The following is a 19,409-nucleotide window of genomic DNA, read 5'->3' as shown; positions in this document are numbered from 1 at the left end:
TGTAGGAGAAAAGAAAGTGAGCATTACAGACCTTGCTGGTGAAAAACCTATAACCAAGTAGTCCTTCTCAGGGCTACATCTATTCTATTCAATACCACTGTTAGCTGTAGGGCAAGCTGCAGGAGAAGGGCTAGTAGTGGATTACAGGCCTTGCTGCTGAAAAAAACAAACAACTCCTTATCAGGCCTACATGTATTCTATTCAATACCGCTTTTAGGTGTACTATAGCTGTACTATTTAGTGTATGCATAGCTGCTGAAGAAGGGCTAGTAGTGCATTACAGGCCTTGCTGCAGAAACCAAAAACCAACAGTTCTTCCTTATAAGGCCTTCATCTATTCTGTTCAATACCGCTGTTTAGTATAGAGCAAGCTGCTGGAGAAAGGCTAGTAATAGAATTACAGGACTTGCTGCAGAAAATAAAACTTCTTATCAGGGCTGCATCTATTCTATTCTATTATCTATTAATGCTGCATTTAGCGTAGGGAGAAATGCTGGAGAAGGGCTAGTTTTGCATTGGAGGCTTCTAGGCAAGGGTTATTGTCTTAGAGTCCTTCTATTGGTGTACTTCTGCTGCAACCTAAAAACAAAAGTCCTTTCAGGGCTACATCTATTATTTTCCCTATTAATACCGCTGTTACTTGCATTCAGTGTAAGGATAGCTGCTGTAGAAGGAATAGTTGTGGATTAAAGGCATATTGGCAGGATTTATTGTCTTACAGTCCTTCTATAGGTATAACGCTGCTGCAACATAAAAACAAAAGTCCTTTCAGGGCTACATCTATTATTTTCCCTATTAATGCCATTGTTATCGGCATTTAGTGTAGAGATAGCTGCTGGAGGAGAGATAGTTGTGGATTAGAGACATATTGGCAGGGTTTATTGCCTTACAGTCCTTCAATAGGTATACTGTTGCTCATGGGCGTACCCACCGTGGGGCAGGGGGGGCAGCAAACCCCCCCCTTAGAAGCAGGGCCGCACGCCGCACACCAGGGCCGGCTTCAGCACCCGGGGCACCCGGGCAAATGTCAGGGCCCTGAGCAGGCGGGGGGGCCCCTCACCGTCAGCGCCCGCTCCCCCCCGCTTGCTCAAGGCCCCGGCACCCGACACAATCTTTACCTCTCCCCGTGCCTCCGCAGCAGGTCCTGCATCCTCCGTGGCTACTGCACTGTGACGTCTCAGGTCAGAGGGTGCGGTGATGTCTTTACACCGCGCTCTCTCCTGAGCAGTCACAGCGCAGAGCGGGATGAGGCCGGCGACGTTGAGGAGTCGGGAGCAGCGGCAGCAGGTGAGACGTGAGGTGAGTCTTTGATTTTTTTTTGCCCCCCCCCCCCCTAGTTTTGATCCTGGGTACGCCCATGCTGCTGCTGCAACATAAAAACAAAAGTCCTTTCAGGGCTACAACTATTATTTTACCTATTAATACCACTATTACCTGCATTCAGTGTAAGGATAGCTGCTGGAGGAGGGATAGTTGTGGATTAGAGACCTATTGGCATGGTTTATTGCCTTACAGTCCTTCAATAGGTATACTGCTGCTGCAACCTAAAAACAAAAGTCCTTTCAGGGCTACATCTATTATTTTCCGTATTAATGCCATTGTTATCTGCATTTAGTGTAGGGATAGCTGCTGGAGGAGGGATAGTTATGGATTAGAGACATATTGGCAGGGTTTACTGCCTTACAGTCCTTCAATAGGTATACTGCTGCTGCTACCTAAAAACAAAAGTCCTTTCAGGGCTACATCTACTATTTTCCCTATTAATACTGTTGTTAGCATTCAGTGTCGTGATAGCTGCTGGAGAAGGGATAGTTTTGGATTAGAGGCATATAGGCAGGGTTTATTGCCTTATGGTCCTTCTATAGCAGAGGTCCTCAACCTTTCTAACCTTGAGAGCCACATTCAGCTATGAAAGAGGGTCGCGAGCCACATTCAGCTCTGAGAGAGGGTCACGAGCCACATCATGCTCCTGCCCCACTTACAGTAGTGACAACCAGAGCCCTCTATTACCGGTATAATGATAGGCAAAGCTTTCCATTGAAATCACACCAAGGCATTATGCCAAGCTCCAGAGATTCCTATGTTAACCCAATTCAGATCTGCTCTCTGTACAGGGTTACACACAAAAGTCACCATCTAGAGATCTACTCTTTATAGCCGTTTGCTACTCCTGGTGCTAATGCACCAAGCTGGCAGACAACCACGAGCCACAGATCAATGGCCTGGAAGCCACATGTGGTTCTTGAGATACAGGCTAGGGATGCTGATGTAAAGATTTTGAGCGAGGGCCGCCTAATGACCCTCTAAAAGTTTGGAGCGAAGACCGAATAATTACCCTGTTGATATGGTGGAGGAGGTCAAGAAAAAGAAGAAATTATGACCCGTATACCCTTTTTTGGGTAGGATGGGGTGCATGGGAATACACGAGAAAAAAATAAACATCTAATCCTTGGCTTGGGAACTTACTGCGATTGGGTGCTCTGGGCAACAGTGGCCCGCCTTCTCTCTCTGGCCACCCCATTGCCTCTTCATGCCTGTTGCGGTGCTGCGGATCCCTCCCCTCATGCTCTGCTGGCGTCGCTCTGCATGGCACCTTCCTAGGTTGGGTCAGTTACTTCATCATCCATCACCTTGTCTTACACTTCCACACTCTGGTCCTCCTGACTTGTTGACTTAACAATATTACTTGTTGGCAACTGTGTCTCATCATAATCTACCTCTTGAGGCACTAATTGCTGTTACCCAGCGTTGTCTTCCTCTGACTGTGGCTGCTGAAATATTTGGGCTTCACTACACAGGATCTTGTCATGTTCCTCTTGAAACATGCAGGGCGAGAGGCCAGAATCAATAAATGGAAAAGTAAAGAGCTCCTCGGAATGTTCAAGTGTGAGATCACTTGTCTCCTGGGACTCGCCAAGGTGGAAGGAAGGAGGATCAGGGTGAGGATTATGTTGTCCAGACTCTTGGCTAGTGAGACTGGACTGTGTGGAAGACAAAATGGTGCTGGAAAATATACAGGAAGCATTATCTGTCATCCAACCGACCACCTGTTCGCACTGTTCTGGCTTCAAGAGAGGAAACCCGCACCTCCTTGCAAAGTGGTACAGGAAGCTAGGTCTTGTGGATGAGCGTGTTTGTTGTTGTGCTCCCGCAACAGACACAGTTTCACTTGCCTCACGGCCTCAGCCTCTGCGTGCACCAACAGAAGCACGTCCATTTCCCCGTCCATTAACGCACACCTTGTGCATTTTAAATTATGTATATAACATATGCCTGCAAACTTTCCAGTATTAATAGGGAAAACAAACTAGATAGCCCTAAAAAGGAATTATGAGTGAGGCTCATGACCATGTAACAAGTTGTATCGAGGGCCACCTGCAAACCCTCTAAAAATTATGAACGAGGGCCGCATTAAGGTTATGAGCGAGAGCAGTCTGATGACCGTGTAAAAAGTTGTAGCGACGGCCATCTGCAAACCCTCTAAAAATTATGAAGGAAGGCCGCATTAAAATTATGAGCGAGGGCCACCTGATGACCATGTAAAAGGTTGTAGCGAGGGCCGTCTGAAAATTATGAGCAAGGGCCGCCTGAAAACCCTCTAAAAATTTTGAGCGAGGGCTGCATGATGACCCTGTTGATATAGTGGAGGAGGAGGACCAGAAAAAGAAGAAACCGTGAACCGCATACCATTTTTTGGGTGGAAAGGGGTGCATGGGAATACACAAGAAAAAAAAGGAACACATAACCCAGTTATTATGCCCCCGGTGGCACTAAAATCCCGCTCTGACTAAACACTAGCGGCATGGCAGGCCAGCACCTTCAATGCGTAGAAAGACAGGTCATGCCATGTGTTCAGCTTGGATACCCAATAGTTGTACGGCACAGAGAAATCACAGAGGATGCTGGTACGGTTGAGTAGGTACTCCTTCACCATCTTCAAAAACTTCTCCCTCCTTGTCAGACTACTCCAGGCATCAGGGTCTGGGCCCTGGGAGGGTCTAATGAAACTGTCCCAGACCTTTCATAGTGTTCCCCTGCCTCTATTGGACCTTGTGTGTGTCTCACTTGTCTATCCTCCTTGGTTCCCCAAGGAACTTTGACCTCTGCCACCAGCATTTTCAGATGGGAATTTTTGTAATAATTGTTCGACCAGGGCCTTCTGGTATTGCACCATTTTACTAGCCCTTTCTGCCACAGGAAGGAGAGATCAGCAAAATGCGTATAACGCAAGGGTCACGGAAAAGGCAGCAGTACTTAAAGTTAGCCATGCGTGCCAGACTCCCAACAGGCAAGACTTCCCTGTCCCCACCAGGAGGATGACTCTCCATCTCCTCCTCCTCCCTCTCCTCCTCTTGAACCCATCCATGCTGAACAGAGGAGATGAAGCTGCCCTCTGTTGCTCACAAAGTCTTGCCAACATGTGTAATGTGGAGTTCCAGCACGTGGTCACGTCGCACACCAGTCGGTGAGCTGGCACTTTCAAGCGCTGCTGCAGCACTGCCAGACTGGCGGCAGCTGTAGCTGACTCGTAGAAATGGGCGCACAAGCGGCGTACCTTCACAAGTAGCTCAGGCAAATCTGGGTAGGTTTTCAGAAACCACTGAACCATTAAGTTGAACACGTGGGCCAGGCATGGTACTAGGCTTCAGAGCTGCCACCAGGTTACAGCCATTATCATACACGACCATGTCTGGTTATAGGTTTAGCGGCGAGAGTCACAGCTCTGTCTGGTGTGTTATACCTTTCCACAACTGTGCGGCGATGTGTTGTCACCTAAAAAAATTTGTTTCAGTACAGCCTGTTGCCACTTCACAGAAGCAGTACTGAAGTGCTTCCAGCTTGCCACTGATCTGGACGACATGCTCCAAGATGAAAATTTTGAGATGGAGGAAGAGGGGTTGCAGGAATTGGGGGAGGAAGTGGAGGAAACCCTGATGGAACTAGGGCAAGCAATCCTCGGTTTCAGTAGCACGCATGACATCCCAGGGTCGGACTTGGTCCCAGCCTCCACAAGGTTAACCCAGTGTGCCGACAGGGAAATGTAGCGTCCCTGGCCACAAGCACTTGTCCACGTGTCAGTCGTTAAGTGGACCTTCGCAGTAAGTGTGCTGGTCAGGTGATATTATGGGACACGTGCTGGTGTAAGGCGAGGACGGAACACCGTGAAAAATAGTGGCGGCTAGAGATTGAATACTGAGGTTGCAGAAAGCCTCAGAGTCCACAAGCCTAAACAGCAACATTTCCAGGCCAAGCAGTCTGGAAATTTGCCCGTTTAGTGTTTGGGCCTTTGAGTGGGTGACTGGGTATTTCTGCTTGCGTTCCAAGGCATGGGGTAGGGACAGCTAAATGCTGCGTTGGGATAAAGAATTGGACGTGGTTGTTGATGGTGCTTGCGCATGTGCAACGACAGGTGCAGGACGGGAGACATCCGTGCCTGCGTCCTGGACAGGGGATCAGCAAGCACGTTGCACAGGGGAAGAGGCAGTGGTGTCACCTGCATACACTGATTGTGGACCAAGGTGTTCAGTCCACATAGTCGGGTGCTTTGATGACATGTGCTTGAGCATGCTGGTGGTGGTCAGGCTAATAGTGGTCAGGCCCCTGCTGATCTTGGTAAAGCACAGGTTGCAAATAACCATTCTTTTATTGTTCATCCTTTCTTTAAAAAAGCGTCAGACCGGGAAACACTCAACAGGTGGCCCTCGCTCAAAATCTTTACATGGTAAAGAGGTGGCCCTCACTCAAAATCTTTAAAGGGTAAACAGGCGGCCCTCGCTGTAAATCTTGGGAGGGTAAAGAGGTGGCCCTCACTCAAAATCTTTACAGGGTAAACAGGCGGCCCTCACTCAAAATATTGAAAGGGTAAACAGGCAACCTTCGCAAAAATATTGAGAGGGAAAACAGGTGGCCCTCGCTCAAAATATTGAGAGGGTAAACAGGTGACCTCGCTAAAATTCTTTAGAGGGTCATCATGTGACCCTCGCTCTTAATTGGGATTTTAAATTGTTTTAATATATTTTTTCATTAAAGATTGATTATTTTATTCTATGGATCTCTTCACTTGGCCGATTCTATGTTAGTCCGAGCATTTAGTATATAATATATATATATGTACACCCCGCAGGGGTGAATGTTTTTCAGTCCTTGCACTTAGTGAATAGGCTGTACCAGTCTAAGAGTCCCACTCCTTAAAAATTGGAAAAAAATGTTTTCTGAGGCCCTTCTCTACATGTCTTCCAGGGTGTTTTGCAGTCCCTCCTTTTTATTTTTGGCAGCTCTTGCACTTAGTGCATAGGCTTTATGACTCTGGGAGTCCCACTACCTAACAATTTTAACAGAATGTGTATGAGGCCCACCTTTATGTTTAATACAGGGTCTATTGGAGTCCCTCTTTCTTCAAATTTTTGGCAGTTCTTGCATTGTCTGCATAGGCTTTGTGAGTTTCAGAGTCCCTCCTTCATAAATTAAACAGGATGTGTCTGAAGGTAGTAAAATGTTAAAATTACATTTGCCAGTGACAACCGGTGGATGTAGTTTTATTTCCCCCTCTACTATGTCATCAACTTTAGTCTTAGGCGATGGAGAAATACTGTGAGAGATGGCCTAGCTATTAAGGCTATGGTCACATATTGCGTTTTTGCAGCGTTTTTTTCATGAGTTTAATGCAAATTAAAAACTGATTTTTACAGTACCAATAAAAGCTATGCTATTTCAGAAATCTCATGCACACAATTGATTTTATTTTCCTGACTGACATGGAAAACTGGTGCGTTTTTGAAAGAAGCAGCATGTCATTTCGTGTTTTTCAAGCCTTTTTTCACAATTGAAAGTACTGAGAAGGTGCAAAAACACAGCAAAAATGCTACGTGTGAACAGAGCCTAAGTGGTAGAGGAGGTCTTTTTTTTTCTCTTTTTAACTTTGCCTTATATACAAGTCATTATACAGGAACAGATGTTTCTTAACATTTTGTCCTGTAAAATCCACTTTATCTTCAGTTTTGGATGTTTTATTGTCACTTCGTAAAAGTGGCGTAATACTCTGACAACATAGTTCCCAGAAGCGACCTGGGAGTCAGAGATGCATCCAGGCGTCTTCCCCATGCTGTTCCCATTACATTTGAGCACTGTTTCCATCCATTTCAGCAATGTTCCTGCCCCCCCTCCCCCAGCCATCCTAGGAGGAGCAGCAGAAAAAGTGCTTGAATTTCCCATTGACTTCCATTATACTCGTTACTCGAGTCGAGCTCATCTGAACGTCTGACCTACCCGATTCAAGTAACGAGCACTCGAGCATTTTAGTGCTCGCTCATCACTACTGGTAATCACACATGCCCGTAATGTTAATATATTATTAACTAAATAGTAGCAGCTGACTTCTCTTACGACCTGGTTATCCAAGGCTTCTGCCACAGCTTCAGCTGCACTATCCATACTGGCCACTGAGGAGGGCTGTAGATTCCATATCCATTCCATTGCTTCTTCTATGGAGCGCTGGGTGACACGCATTGCCTTCTCATGCCACTTTACAGGCTCTTGCGAAACCCTGCACAAAATATATCAAAACAGATTTTAAGGCTCTGTACCAAGGACATCCAACACTCATCACAATTTTTTTATGTTTATTTTTTAATCTGTACAAGTTTCACACTAAATAACCTAATCATTTCCAGATTATGACAGTCATAAAAGTACCCACAATGCGTATATATATGTATAAATATATATATATGTATCTATCTATATGTATATAGATAGATAGATAGATAGATACATATATACACTGCTCAAAAAAATAAAGGGAACACTTAAACAACAGAATATAACTCCAAGTAAATCAAACTTCTGTGAAATCAAACTGTCCACTTAGGAAGCAACACTGATTGACAATCAATTTCGCATGCTGTTGTGCAAATGGAATAGACAATAGATTGATTATTGGCAATTATCAAGACACACTCAATAAAGGAGTGGTTCTGCAGGTGGGGACCACAGACCACATCTCAGTACCAATGCTTTCTGGCTGATGTTTTGGTCACTTTCGAATGTTGGTTGTGCTTTCACACTCGTGGTAGCATGAGACGGACTCTACAACCCACAGAAGTTGCTCAGGTAGTGCAGCTCATCCAGGATGGCACATCAATGCGAGCTGTGGCAAGAAGGTTTGCTGTGTCTGTCAGCGTAGTGTCCAGAGGCTGGAGGCACTACCAGGAGACAGACCAGTACACCAGGAGACGTGGAGGGGGCCGTAGGAGGGCAACAACCAAGCAGCAGGACCGCTACCTCCGCCTTTGTGCAAGGAGGAACAGGAGGAGCACTGCCAGAGCCCTGCAAAATGACCTCCAGCAGGCCACAAATGAGCATGTGTCTGCACAAATGGTTAGAAACCGACTCCATGAGGGTGGTATGAGGGCCCGACGTCCACAGATGGGGGTTGAGCTCACAGCCCAACACCGTGCAGGACGCCTGGCATTTGCCACAGAACACCAGGATAGACAAAGTCGCCACTGGCGCCCTGTGCTCTTCTCAGATGAAAGCAGGTTCACACTGAGCACATGTGACAGACGTAACAGAGTCTGGAGACGCCGTGGAGAGCGATCTGCTGCCTGCAACATCCTTCAGCATGACCGGTTTGGCAGTGGGTCAGTAATGGGGTGGGGTATTTCTTTGGAGGGCCGCACAGCCCTCCATGTGCTTGCCAGAGGTAGCCTGACTGCCATTAGGTACAGCGATGAGATCCTCAGACCCCTTGTGAGACCATATGCTGGTGCGGTTGGCCCTGGGTTCCTCGTAATGCAGGACAATGCCAGACCTCATGTGGCTGGAGTGTGTCAGCAGTTCCTGCAAGATGAAGGCATTGAAGCTATGGACTGGCCCGCCTGTTCCCCAGACCTGAATCCGATTGAGCACATCTGGGACATCATGTCTCGCTCCATCCACCAACGTCACGTTGCACCACAGACTGTCCAGGAGTTGGCGGATGCTTTAGTCCAGGTCTGGGAGGAGATCCCACAGGAGACCATCCGCAACCTCATCAGGAGCATGCCCAGGCGTTGTAGGGAGGTCATACAGGCACGTGGGGGCTACACACAATACTTAACCTCATTTTGACTTGTTTTAAGGACATTACATCAAAGTTGGATCAGCCTGTAGTGTGTTTTTCCACTTTAATTTTGGGGGTGACTCCAAATCCAGGCCTCTATTGGTTAATAAATTTGATTTCCATTGATGATTTTTGTGTGATTTTGTTGTCAGCACATTCAACTTTGACTGCAATCAATCGCTTCCTATAACCATCAACAAGTTTCTTACTCCTCTGAACTGGAATTTTGTACCACTCCTCTTTTGCAAACTGCTCAATGGCTCTCATATTGGAAGGATGCCTTCTCCCAACAGAAATTTTAAGATATCTCCACAGGTGTTCAATGGGATTTAGATCCAGATTCATTCCTGGCCACTTTAGAACTCTCTAGCACTTTGTTTCCATCCATTTATGGGTGCTTCTTGAAATATGTTTGGAATCATTGTCCTGCTGGAAGACCCATGAACTTGGATGCAAACACAGCTTTCTGACACAGGGCATTTAATGATGCCTTGCACACAGTCAAGGCACCCAGTGCCAGAGGCAGCAAAACAACCCCAAAACATCTTTGAACCTCCACTATATTTGACTGTAGGTAGTGTGTTCTTTTGTTTGTAGGCCTCATTCCGTTTTCAGTAAACAGTAAAATGATGTTTTACCAAAAAGCTCTATCTTGGTCTCATCTGTCCACAAGACACTTTCCCAGAAGGATTTTGGCTTACTCATGTACATTTTGGCAAACTGCAATCTAGCTTTTTTATAGCTCTGTGTCAGCACTGGGGTCCTCCTGGGTCTCCTGCCATAGCATTTAATTTCATTCAAATGTCAACGGATAGTTCGCACTGACACTGATGCACCCTGAAGCTTGCAGGACAGCTTCAATTTCTTTGGAACTTGTGGCTGTCTATCCAACATCTAGGCTCTCCTGAGTTGCAACCTTTCACCAATTTTCCTCTGCTGTCCATGTCCAGGCTGATTAGCTACCGTGCCTTTGGTTGTAAACTTCTTGATTATGTTGCGCACAGTGGACAAAGGAACATTAAGATCTGTGGAGGTGGACTTGTAACTTTTAGATTGTTGATTTTTTTCAACAATTTTGGTTCTCACGTCCTCAGACAGTTCTTTTCTCCTCTTTCTGTTCTTCAGTCTTAGTGTAGCACACACAGATACACAATGCAAAGATTGAGCCAGCTTCTCCCCTTTTTATCTGGTTTCAGATGTGATTTTCATATTGCACACACCTGTTACTTGCCAGAGGTGCGTTTGTACGAGCATCACATGCTTGAAACAAAGTTGTTTATCCACAATTTTGGAAAGGTGCCAACAATTTTGTCCAGCCCATTTTTGGGGTTTTGTGTGAAATTATGTCCAATTTGCCTTTTGTTCTCTGTTTTTTTGTTGTTGTTCCAATACACACAAAGGAAATAAACATGTGTAATTGCAATTATTTTCTGGGAGAAATACTTCATTTTCTTGAACAATTTCAAGGGGGCCAACACTTTCGGCCATGACTGTATACATACATATTGCAACTTGGCAGCCATTTAAAAATATTCCAAGCAATTAAGGGTTGCCATGGCTCATGTCTTAAAACCATGAGAAAGGTGACAGACTAAGCAGTAAATGAAGCACAGAAATCAAAGCTTCACTTGTAAAGGACATATTGATACTCATGCTAGAGCAACTCCATTTTGTCTGCTTGCTTTAAAATCATGTTATTATCACTCCTTGCATAACATACATTCTTTCCTTCTTTTCTTCTGTTCACATGCATCTTTCCCACAAACTTTTTCTCACAAGAACATTTTGTATTTTGTCAGACACTCCGCTCCTGTTATCTAACTAGTTTAGGCCAGGATTGACCTTGTAAAATTTCCATAGTGCTTCAAACTAACGATGATAATATGACCATATATGTGTTTCCGTAATAATTGTACTAACATTGGTTAGCCTATGGTACTGTAGTATGGCTGCAGAGTTGATTGGCTATTAATAAACTCAAAACAATATAAAATGCTAAGCAAAATAAACGGGATCAGAGATTCTTTGAATCCTCCCAATACAGAGCATGCATTGCCTCCGTTTGGTTTTCTGTGGATTGCGCAATCAACATAATAATTTGACACTCACTTGGTCAACCGTGAAGGGTTATTGCCCTCCCTCAACACACTCTTTAACAATAAGTAGAATAATGACATACTTACAAGATGAGATTGAACTTGGAAATGTGTCTAATTTGCTCTTTGATGACAAGACATATGGCTTCCCGGCACAGGTTATGTTGTACTTTAGAAGGAGCACTGAGGTCAAGAATAATGACTGCAGATTGCTCCTGGACCACTCCAAACGCGGACTGACTGGAGCTGTTCAGCCAGTCTAATCTTCGCTTGTAAAGTTCAATGACGTCTGTAACAGACTCAATTTTCTTTAAAATGTCTTCTTTTTTGGCTGTCAACTATAAAAGGAACATAAGAATTACACAGTTACTGACACATGGCTGTGGATTTATTTGTTTTTCTGTGTCATGAAAACAGGGTAAAACGTCAGCATAATGCAAATTTTATGGAGACTGCAATCTAAAAAGGTACTGCAATATAATATTTTGAGCAATTTCCAAATGTCTCATTATATTATATGGGTGGGTAAAAATTGTGAAGTGCTTGTAAAAACAAAAAATGTTACAATTTACTTATTATTATTATTAGTAATCATCTCAAGAACTGTTTGTTGCCTAGGATCATGGTTGCCAGCTTGGCTTTTTATTTCTTCTGGACAGCTTATCAAAAAATCACGGACAGATAACCTTTTTAATGGACACATTGTAAACCATAACACATTATTATGATTTATAAGTGATACATGTCTAGAGCCCATAATTCTGAAATGAAGACATTATCTGCATTCACTGTAAAATGAAAAATTATGATAATTACAGTCAAAATAATCTGTATAATTTTATTCAACTTCAAAAAAATCACGGATGCCTAAAATCTTTTTTACGGACAGTCCTGGAATTTCTGGATGGTTGGGAACCCTGCCTAGGATACTAGCCACCACTGCAATCTATCATAGATAACCTGTCTCCTAGGCCAGGAGCGCAGCGCTTACTAGCTCTTTTCAATCAGAGCCTGTAAGCACCGCTCTGAAGCTGGCCAGGTTGTTGGAGAGCATTGTTAGGGAATGTGCACACAAAGTTTTCAAGCAAAAACTGTTCAGGAAACACTGACGTGGTTTTTCTTCCTGAAGCGTCTTTTTTGTGTGTTTTTGGACGTTTCCTGAAGCGGTTTGTAAATGTTATTAGTTGCCACTTTCTTAAGTGTTTTTTGGGGGCGTCTCTTGAGAGTTTTTGTGTAACCTTTTTTATGGCGATTTGCATGCTTTTTTTAAGTCCATTAAGCAATGAGTAAAATGTGAGTGAGAGGGTGAGGGTGGGGTGAAAACGCTCATAAAAAGCTCCAAAAGATAACTATAGTTGGTGTCTTATGCCAGGTTTTTAGCCTTCTCATCAACTTCTATTGTAAATTATGGAGCAGCTTGAAAATGCCTGAAGAATAGTCAGCCCACTTCATTTAACTGCTTGGCATTTTTAGAAACCTGAAGAGTTTAAAAGATGCTCAAAGCCGCAACATACGAAGATATGAAGTCATTTTCCCATAGACATGAATAGGGAGATTCTTTTCAAAGCTTTCTTAAAGGGGTTGTCCACTCCTTGGACAACTCCTTCTAAATCCTCAAGTTTCTCCCTTGAAAAATAGTAAGGCCACAGCCCTACTATCAGTATTTGGTCAGTATTTTTTCTCAGGAGTGGGTGATACATACAGAATTGGTAACTTGCTTCTATTATACCTTTTCTCTGATTGTTCCTCACCTGGTTTTGGCTCCCACTCCTGAGAAAAAATACTGACCAAATACTGATAGTGGGGCCATGGATTTACATGTATACTCACCTCCAGTGCCAGCGCCGTTCCAGCAGTATTGGCACTGGCTCTCCTGGGGATCACGTTTCATTGTTCCTGCGCTGATTGGCTGCAGGGATCGCATGACATAACAATGTTATATGATCCGCAGTACAGTCAGTGCCGACACCACGGGAACGGCGCCGGCACTGGAGGTGACTATACTGTAAGTGTTATTATTTTACAAGGGGGAAACATAGGGATTCAGGAGGGGTTGTCCGAGTAGTTAACAACCACTTTGATGCTTTTTCAGGTGGTTTTTGAAGTGTACCTGCTCCAAACCCACCTGAAAAAACATATTGTGGGCACATAGTGTTAGCTCCCAATTCCAGTCCCCCCGCACTCCTCGGATGCACCTGAGGACCCTGAACTCTCTGCATGCAGTTTGGGCCAATGATACAATGATGTCACTTGTCCAAACTGTCAGTCAGGGGTATGCCACCCCATGGGCAAGCAGAAATCTGGGAGGCAGGGGAGCTGAAAAAAAGAAGATTAGACAATCATTTGGAATAACTGACATCGTAAGTTCTAAACCAAGACTCACATTAGGACCCAAATTGCACATTTCATAATTGTCCCTTTAGTATCTGCCTGATAACAGCCACATTGGGCTTAGACACTTGTCCATGATAGCCCAGGTTACTTTTCATTTTTATTTTTAAAAAGTAATTCATAGTCCTTCGTAGATGGATGTTTGAGAAGTGAAGGTGTACTTCAAAGGCATCTTCATAAACTGTAGAAGAATTACTGTGACACAGTGATGTACGTATGTAGAGTGATCTATCACTATGATTATGCCATACTGATTATGTATTACTTGATTCTGAAAAGTAAATTTGTGATTTAATCTGCAGACCTCTTGACTGATGATTATGGGGTGTAACAAGTTTCCTATGAGTTAAGGAGCAGGCAGTAGCCCTGGAGTGCAGTGTCTACCTCTCCCCCAGTATATGTGTGCTGCTTCGATAAATGAATAAATGACACGTGACCCATGTATTATGCACATCTCTGCTCAGTGGGTTATAAGAGAAATGGTTGGTATGTTCTGCACACTTACATTGTAGATTTTACCATCGCAGGTGTACTGTTGGAAAAGACCGTGAGAATACCGCGAGGACACGGGGCGCCCTAGATTGTTTACATAATCTGTGGATAGAAGTGATATGACTCAAACTCTTATAAAACGTTATTCATATTTAACGATGGCAAATAAAACGAAATAATGTGATACAACGGGTTCTTCCAGCTTGTCCTAACAGCGCATCTAATGCCAGCCATTCTTCACCATAACACTTGCCCTTATTGCGTAGAGGATTTTGTCCTAGTATACAGATAATAAAGGTAGTACTGCGGAGGGGGAAACAATTCCTGAGGAATGACGAGTCCACAAGTATTCCTTTTTAGAATGAATGCTATCACACCCTCCATTGTGGGCTGCCTATGTGAAAATCCAATGACCCATCATAGAACCAGGGAGTGTAGAAATGTGGGTAGCGTTACATGACGGTCATGGGCACCAATGCAAGATCTGCAGAGGGGACCCCAACTATTATATGTCTTTAAAGGGGTTGTCCAGGCAAAATAAATCTTTGTCCAGGGCATTAGATATGTAAAAAATACCAAACTCAGTCATACTCCCACTTGGAGCCAGTGCAGGCCGCTCAATGATCTGTGCAGAGACAGCAGCGGTGATATCACCAATGAAGATCATGAGTTGAGGTCAGGAGACCAAAGTCTTTATTCTTCCCGGAAGCCACAATCAGTCATAGGGGAGAGGCCAGCGCGTCTTCAGTCACCGCTCAGTGCATAGTGAGTGACAGCTGTAACCGCGGCACCGGCCCTGACTGATAGCTGGCTCAGCATAAGTGTTGGGGGGTGGCCCACCCCTATGACTGAAAGCCCAAGGCAGCCTAGAGGAATAAAGTTAATTTCCTCCTGGCAGTGGGGCTCTCAGTGCAGGCGCCGGGCAGCTTCAGAACACTACTAACTGCAGATTAACCCCATATCTGCAGGTTAATAGTGTTTTTTTTACATGACAGGTCCCCTTTAATATAGTACTGCAATAATCCCTGCCTTTATAATTAGTAGTACAATGACAATAAAGTAGGTAATGAGTAGGGATTCCAAATTCCTTATAATTGACCTGTCAGCCAGGCAGCAAGTACTGACCCCTCTAATATAGTGAGAATACAGACTACTTACTACAGTTGCCTGCATTCTGCTGAAGGATTGTCTAGGAATATTATGAATGGCAAGACAAACCTTGCTTCTGCTGGAAACCAAGCCGTGCCAGGATTTTAGGCATTGTAAGTTTCTTCTTACTGAGTCCATACGACTGCAGCCATAGTGTAGATGAAACCTGCGCCGTTGCTTCCATATCTGACACCCGTTATCTGATATGAGGAAACAATGTAAATTCAGTACGATTCCTTTCTAGGCAGCTGATAGTTTAATAATTGTTTCCTGCAAGGACCTGCTAAAATGTTCTGCATTCTTACAAAATGTGTAGAAAGATCCTGTGAAAGGACAACCAGTTGTTAGACATCACCTTATATATTCAAAATGTGACATCACCTTATTCCACGAGAAATGTATCACCTGTGCACAAGAAAGGTAATATATGGTGACAGCTGGCAGACTTGTGACCACACCAGCGGGGGCTTTAAGTCAACCCCCCCAAAAATATTGTGATGAACCCCGAGCACTTATTAAGTAAGAATGTGTTGCCATCAGTCAAGAATTGGCCCAGAAGCAGCTATCCAGCATGTCAGGGAGAAGGGCAGAAGTCATGAAACATAAGGATCAACATTGTAAATATTGAGTCTTTACATAAACTTCATGTATTTAGCAATAAAAGATTAAAAACTTATGAAATACTTATGATTGTACTTCAGTAACCATAGAAACATCCGGCTAAACGATATAAACACTGAAGCAGCAAACATTGCGAAAACCACATTTTTTTCACAGTCTCAAAGCTTTTGGCCACAACTGTACTATGTATAGGCCTGTGATAATGTATGCATAATGTATATGTACCTTATATTAGTGTGTTTGTGTACCCAATGTGAATATGCATGTGTGATATATATAAGAATGTGTTATCTGAAAGCGCGTAATATATTTATTTAATTGTATATGCGTGTATAAATTGTGTGCATAACATATATGTACCTTATATTAGTGTGTGATTTTAAAGGGGTTTTCCCACGAACAAAAGTTCATTTTAATGAATAGATCTCTGAATAATAATTCACAAATGGATGTATTTAAATAAAATGTTCCTGTGCTGAGATAATCTTATAAATGTGGCCCTGCTGTGTACTGTGTAATGGCTGTGTCTGACCGTGCAGGAACATGGTCTGATCATACCACATCTCCTGGGCAGGGGAGGAAGCAAAAGAGTATACAGACATTACAGCAGGGGATCACAGATGATTCCTTTTGTGAGAAAAAACATTTTCCTGTCTGTTTTTAAGCAATATTTTACTTCAAAGAACTGTGATCTCCTGCTGTCCTGTCTGTATACTCTTTCGCTTCCTCCCCTGCCCAGGAGATGTGGTATGATCAGACCTTGTTCCTGCACGGTCATACACAGCCATTACACAGGGGAACATTTATAAGATTATTTCAGCACAGGAACATTTTTTTAAAAAAACATCCAATTGTGGAAATTATAATTATTCCAAGATTTATTGATTAAATTAACTTTTGTTTGATGGAAAACCCCTTTAAGTGTAGGGTATAATGGAGGAGTCGAGACACAGGTGCTTAACCGCAAGTATCCTCCCATGCCACAGCATGTTCTCTGTGTGTAAACCTAAGCTAAAAAACAGTATCCAACTTTTACAGTGCTTGCTCTAGTGCTCTCTGTCATCAGCCACTGCAGGCTGGGTGGCTGACAATAGTGTTCATAAATGAAATTGCTGAATGCAGGACATGATCACCACTGCCACCCAAGATCACTACTGCTCCCATGATCAATGCAGCCCCATGATCACTGCTATCTCCATGATCACAACAGCCTCTATGATCACTACAGCCCCATGATCACTGCAGCCCCATGATCACTCCAGCCACATGATCACTACTATTCCCATGATCACCATTGCCCCCCAAGATCACTACTACTCCCATGATCACTGCAGCCCCATGATCACTGCTATCCCATGATCGCTACTATGATCACTACAGCCCCATGATCACTACTATCCCCATGATCACCACTGCCCCCCAAGATCACTACTGCTCCCATGATCACTCCAGTCCCATGATCACTACTATCCCCATAATCACTCCAGCCCAATGATCACTACTATCCCATGATCACTACTATCCCATGATCACTACTATCTCCATGATCACTACTATCTCCATGATCTCTACTATCCCATGATCACTACTATCCCGTGATCACTACTATCCCATGATCACTACTATCTCCATGATCTCTACTATCCCATGATCACTACTATCCCGTGATCACTACTATCCCGTGATCACTACAGCCCCATGATCTCTACAGCCAACTATGATCACTACTATCCCATGATCACTACTATCTCCATGATCACTACAGCCCCATGATCACTACAGCCCCATGATCACTACAGCCCCATGATCACTACAGCCCCATGATCACTACAGCCCCATGATCACTACAGCCCCATGATCACTATTATCTCCATGATCACTACAGCCCCCATGATCTCTACTATCCCCATGATCACTACTATCCCGTGATCACTAGTATTCCCATGATCTCTATCCCCATGATCACTACTATCCCCATGATCACTACTATCCCCATGATCACTACTACCCCATGATCACTACTACCCCATGATCACTACTATCCCCATGATCACTATTATCCCTTTGACCACCACTGTCCCTATGATCACTCCTGGCCCATGACCATTATTGCGCCCTATAATTACTACTGTCCCCTTGACCACTACTTTATCTGCGACGCTGAATGCCTGTTTCTAATATAAATGAGCAGCACCTACACACAGTGACAGGCACGGCCATAACGCTGCGGACTCGTTACATCTCTGCGGTTATTGTACGATTGTGATGTTACCCAAACATGCCATATCCCGGTACATACATTACTTACCTGCACCTACTGTACCATTGGGTCACCTATTTCACTTGTTGACCATAGAAACGGTGGTTGCTAAGTTTTGCCCAATCAGAGAGCAGCTCCCATTTCGGCTGGGTGACGTCTGTATGAAGGGCGGGATTGAAAGTGTGGCTGGACTTGAGGGGCGGGACCGAAGGTGTGGCTAAGTTTGAGGGGCGGAACAGGGAGGTGGCTGTATACGATGGGCGGGATGAGTAGTTTGTCTTCATGGAAAGGGCGGGACAAGAGGTGTGGCTGTGTGAGAGGGGCGGGGAAGGGGTGTGTGGCTGTGTGAGAAGGGCGAAGCAGGAGGAGTGGCTGAGTGTGAGGGGCGGTGCAGGAGGTGTGGCTGAGTGTGAGGGGCGGTGCAGGAGGAGTGACTGAGTATGAGGGGGCGGTACAGGAGGAGTGGCTGAGTGTGAGGGGCGGTGCAGGAGGTGTGGCTGAGTGTGAGGGGCGGTGCAGGAGGAGTGACTGAGTATGAGGGGGCGGTACAGGAGGAGTGGCTGAGTGTGAGGGGCGGTACAGGAGGAGTGGCTGAGTGTGAGGGGCGGTGCAGGAGGTGTGGCTGGATGAAGCAGAGCTTTCCTTGGTGTGCACGCTGGTGGTCGCAGCCCTCTCTGCCGTACGTTACCTGCAGACAGTGATCGCGGAGGGAGGTGTTTCTTACTTGTGCTGCCAGGGACTGAGGACTACAAGCTTTTATGCTTCTCTGCACTTGACTGAACAGTTTAGCAGCGTGGATCGATTGTTGGCAGCCGCCTTACTTGGCTGTGTGCCCACTATGCTTTTTTTTAAAAACGCTTGGTAGAAGGTCTATGTACCACAATGATAATCCGCATGTGCTGTGCACATGCTGTGGAAATTTCCGCTGCGGATTATCATTGCGGAAAAAACCGCAGCATTAGGCTATGTGCCCACGATGCAGAAATGAAGCAGAAAATTTCGGCAGCATTTCTGCATCTCCCTGGCAGAAAAAACGCATGCAGATTGTACATGCAGATTGTGCATGCGTTTTTCCTGCAGAATACATGCGGATCCACATGCGGATTCACATGTGTTTCCGCATGCAGATTGACAAGCGCTTTCCTGGTGATAGCATCACTTGGAAAGTGCTTGACAACTAAGTCACACTATATAAATCCATGCAAACGGCATATATAGTGTGACCGTAAAAATTAAAACAAATAAAGCTATACTCACCCCCGAGGCCCCGGCATGGCTGCAGCGCTCGTTCCTGTCTGGT

At 44.6% G+C, this 19,409-nt stretch overlaps 1 protein-coding gene across 3 annotated transcripts in view; it reads right to left on the bottom strand.

Annotated features, from left to right (window-relative positions):
- VWA3B (von Willebrand factor A domain containing 3B) overlaps positions 1-18,253 on the bottom strand; it is a 267,553-nt gene extending 249,300 nt beyond the window's left edge. For 2 of the 3 annotated variants that reach the window (XM_073664562.1, XM_073664564.1), the window contains exons 1-5: positions 18,158-18,253; positions 15,298-15,428; positions 14,093-14,181; positions 11,284-11,534; positions 7,384-7,543 (exon numbers count right to left, since the gene is read on the bottom strand). In XM_073664562.1, coding sequence (XP_073520663.1) covers positions 7,384-7,543; positions 11,284-11,534; positions 14,093-14,181; positions 15,298-15,412 — 615 coding nt within the window. In that variant the 5' untranslated portion in view covers positions 15,413-15,428; positions 18,158-18,253. The remainder of the gene's footprint in view (positions 1-7,383; positions 7,544-11,283; positions 11,535-14,092; positions 14,182-15,297; positions 15,429-18,157) is intronic. The other variant, XM_073664563.1, reaches the window with a different exon arrangement.
- Positions 18,254-19,409: the final 1,156 nt, after the last annotated feature.

Source organism: Phyllobates terribilis, unplaced genomic scaffold (genome assembly GCF_046119375.1).
Source record: "Phyllobates terribilis strain yellow unplaced genomic scaffold, ASM4611937v1 Scaffold_2__4_contigs__length_985480577, whole genome shotgun sequence".
Taxonomy (NCBI): Eukaryota; Metazoa; Chordata; class Amphibia; order Anura; family Dendrobatidae; genus Phyllobates; species Phyllobates terribilis.
The sequence above is the reverse complement of the archived record's forward strand: the minus strand, read 5'-3'. Positions and strand labels throughout refer to the sequence as shown.